Source organism: Mastomys coucha, unplaced genomic scaffold (genome assembly GCF_008632895.1).
Source record: "Mastomys coucha isolate ucsf_1 unplaced genomic scaffold, UCSF_Mcou_1 pScaffold20, whole genome shotgun sequence".
NCBI lineage: Eukaryota > Metazoa > Chordata > Mammalia > Rodentia > Muridae > Mastomys > Mastomys coucha.
In genome coordinates this window covers 63503675-63506832 of record NW_022196903.1, presented here as the reverse complement: position 1 = coordinate 63506832, position 3158 = coordinate 63503675, and the positions used below count along the sequence as shown (strand labels likewise).

Below are 3158 nucleotides of genomic sequence, written 5' to 3'. Positions count from 1 at the left end.
TTTGGAGGGGAAACTGGGAATGGAGAAATTTGCATGTAAATAAAGAAAATATCTAAAATAAAAAAAACTATCTTAGTCTGTGTTTTCTCTCATTGCATTTATTTAATTTTACTTTAATGTTATTATACCACTATACATAATGATTATTAAATATTATTGCATAGAAAAATGTTTATTTTATAATTATAGACCGAAAGTAGGTGGATCCTAATGGAAGAGGTCATGAAGAGGACCTGGGAGGAATAGAAAGAAGGGAAACAATGATAAGAATATATTATGTGAAAACAAATGAATTTGCAGTAAAAGATAAAAGGAGTAAAGAAAGGAATGAAGTAAAAAAAACAAAATAGAAAAAAAAGAAAGACAGACAGAGACAAAAAAAGAAAGAAAGGAAGGAAGGAAGGAAATAAGCTAGGAAAGTAGGCAAAAAGGAGGAAATATTGTCCATGATACATTAATTTATACATGTGTGTTTGTGTTTTAATGATTGCAGATGCAGTGCACACCTTAATATTCTATGCATGATGCTTCACATTATAGTTTCACTTACTAATAATTAATATATGGTAATCGCACACATCTGCTACTTGTTTTGAATGCCTGCATAAAGCCAGTCACCAGATACTCCATTATCTCCAATGACTCTTCCTAACTTTGTTCATTAATTTTGATTTACTAGTTTGATAGTTTTTCCTTTTGGAATTAGCAGAATAATCTGAATATATTTTACCATTCCCTTTCAAAACCTTTCATCCCAACCATGCATGAACATTTCTTCCCAAAGTACCTGCCTTCTTTACATCTCAAATATGTTTTCTATTATAAACCCTTCAAAGACTTCCTAATATAGGCTTCCCAATCTAGCTTCTTACATCAACATATAGTCCAAATCAAACAGCAAATTGAAATTTGAAGTTACAATTCACTTACGGGATGAATGTAGCAAATATATATGAAGGAATACAATGGTTTAGTCATTATAATTTTTCTAGGACCTTACAGTTTCCAAAGTTTTCATAATTTCATGAGTTTTCATACCTACATAAATTCCATTGAACCAATGTACTATATTTCAATTATCTATTTATCATCTGGTGTACATCAAAATTGATTCCATTTCCTAGCTATTGTGAATTGAGCTGCAAAATACATGGGTGTGCTTTTATGTCTGTTGTAGGCTACAGAATCCTTTAGGTATATCCACAGGAATGGCATAGCTGTGCAATGTAGTAGTGATATCTGTAGCTGTTTTAGAAAAATGCACAGTGATTTCATAGCTATTGCCTTCCCACCACAGTGAACTGGAGCTCTTCTTTACTCCTATCCTCATTCTTCCAGGGGCTTGGTAGTCTATGTTGTAGCTATTAAGGCTTTTCAAAAGCTCAGACACACTTTTTACACGATAAATGTGCTTTAGCTTGATAATATGACCCAAGTGACAGGAACAGTTTTTACTGTAAATGGAACTGGTAGGAATTTCTCTCTTGATCTAGACTTTCTCACAATCATTGTCTTTTAAGTAGCATATAAAACGTGTTATAGAAGAAATTTGTTTGAAGATTCTAAAAATACTTCTGTGACACTCTTTATCACTGTTGTTGGAAAGACATGAAAGATGTATTATTTGGCATTTATTGGAAAAGTGCTAAAAATTCTTTGATATCTCAACCTCTGAAATTCTTTGTTCTGGCAGATTGTAAACACGTATGAGGATTTCACTTTCCCCTCAGGAGAAATATGTCTTCATAGGACATCTAGAATTTCTTACTCCTTATTAATGAAATTTCAGAAGTATGATATCAACTTAGGTTTACATGTTGTTATGCTTCTTGTAATGTTCACATGGTTAAAGATACTTCAGCTCACACTGTGAGAAACATCAAAGAAAATAACATGAGTCTGGAATAAGTCCATGGTTATGACATGATCTTTGTTTTAAACTACTTAATGTATTCCAGAGACTTCCTTAGACTATGCTAATATGTAACCATATAAGTAGAAAACAGGTCTCCTTTAAATCTCAACATCTCTTCAGGTAACCAGTAAGGGGATAAATATTCTAAGAAGGTACTAGGAGCCTGCTCTTCTGACCAGGTCTTATTACAAACCTCAGGAAATCAGTATGATTTGCATAAGTACTTCTTCCTTTCAGTGTTACTGCCCTTAAGAGTACTATAAGAAGGTCTTTCTCTGGACTGTGTCATGATCCACACAAACTCAGGGAAAGACCGAAGATGGTGTCCATACCTCAACTCCTGGGACTTCTGTTTTTCTGGATTTCAGGTATGATTGCTTGAACATGGCAATAAAGTGGAGATATTATTTAAATATGAAATTTTCTTGCTTTATTAGGAAGCCAGCACCACATGGGATTTGACTCCCTGTTTAAAGAAATTGATACAATGAAAACCTTTTATTTTTCTAAGTAATTTAGGAATGACTTTCCTATTCAATGTTGTGTCCTACTAATATTTTTTTTCTATTTTTCCAGCCTCCCGAGGTGACATTGTGCTGACTCAGTCTCCAGCCACCTTGTCTGTGACTCCAGGAGAGAGAGTCAGTCTTTCCTGCAAGGCCAGCCAGAGTATTAGCAACTACCTACACTGGTATCAACAAAAATCACATGAGTCTCCAAGGCTTCTCATCAAGTATGCTTCCCAGTCCATCTCTGGTATCCCCTCCAGGTTCAGTGGCAGTGGGTCAGGGACAGATTTCACTCTCAGTATCAGCAGTGTGGAGCCGGAAGATGTTGGAATTTATTACTGTCAACAGAGTAACAGTTGGCCTCCCACAGTGATGCAGACCATAGCAAAAACCACCAGGAAAGCAGAAGTGTCAGTCTGTGATACTTCAGTTGTTTCTGGTGGTGCTTCAATGTTGAAAATGTTCCACAGATGCAGCCAGATGTGTGTTTACAGAACTAAGTGAAATGAAGAAGCCTCAAAGTCCTCCTTGTCTCTGAATTCTATTGACTCTATTTCAGCACTAGAATACACAGCCTATAGTTATCCTTGTGTAATAAGACAAACTTATTTCAGTGTACTGCAATCAGAGAAAATCTCATCCAAGGTGGACAGAGGGAATAATTGATTATTTCATACCCTTATAATTGTTGGAAATTCAGATGAAGCATTGTCTGAAACAATAGCATATAGTTA

At 35.1% G+C, this 3158-nt stretch overlaps 1 gene segment (V, D, J or C); it reads left to right on the top strand.

The window, feature by feature from the left end:
• Positions 1 to 2125: 2125 nt before the first annotated feature.
• LOC116099906 lies at positions 2126 to 2928 on the top strand. The segment is given in 2 exon segments: positions 2126 to 2283; positions 2492 to 2928. Coding segments are annotated over 2 exon segments (486 nt in total).
• Positions 2929 to 3158: the final 230 nt, after the last annotated feature.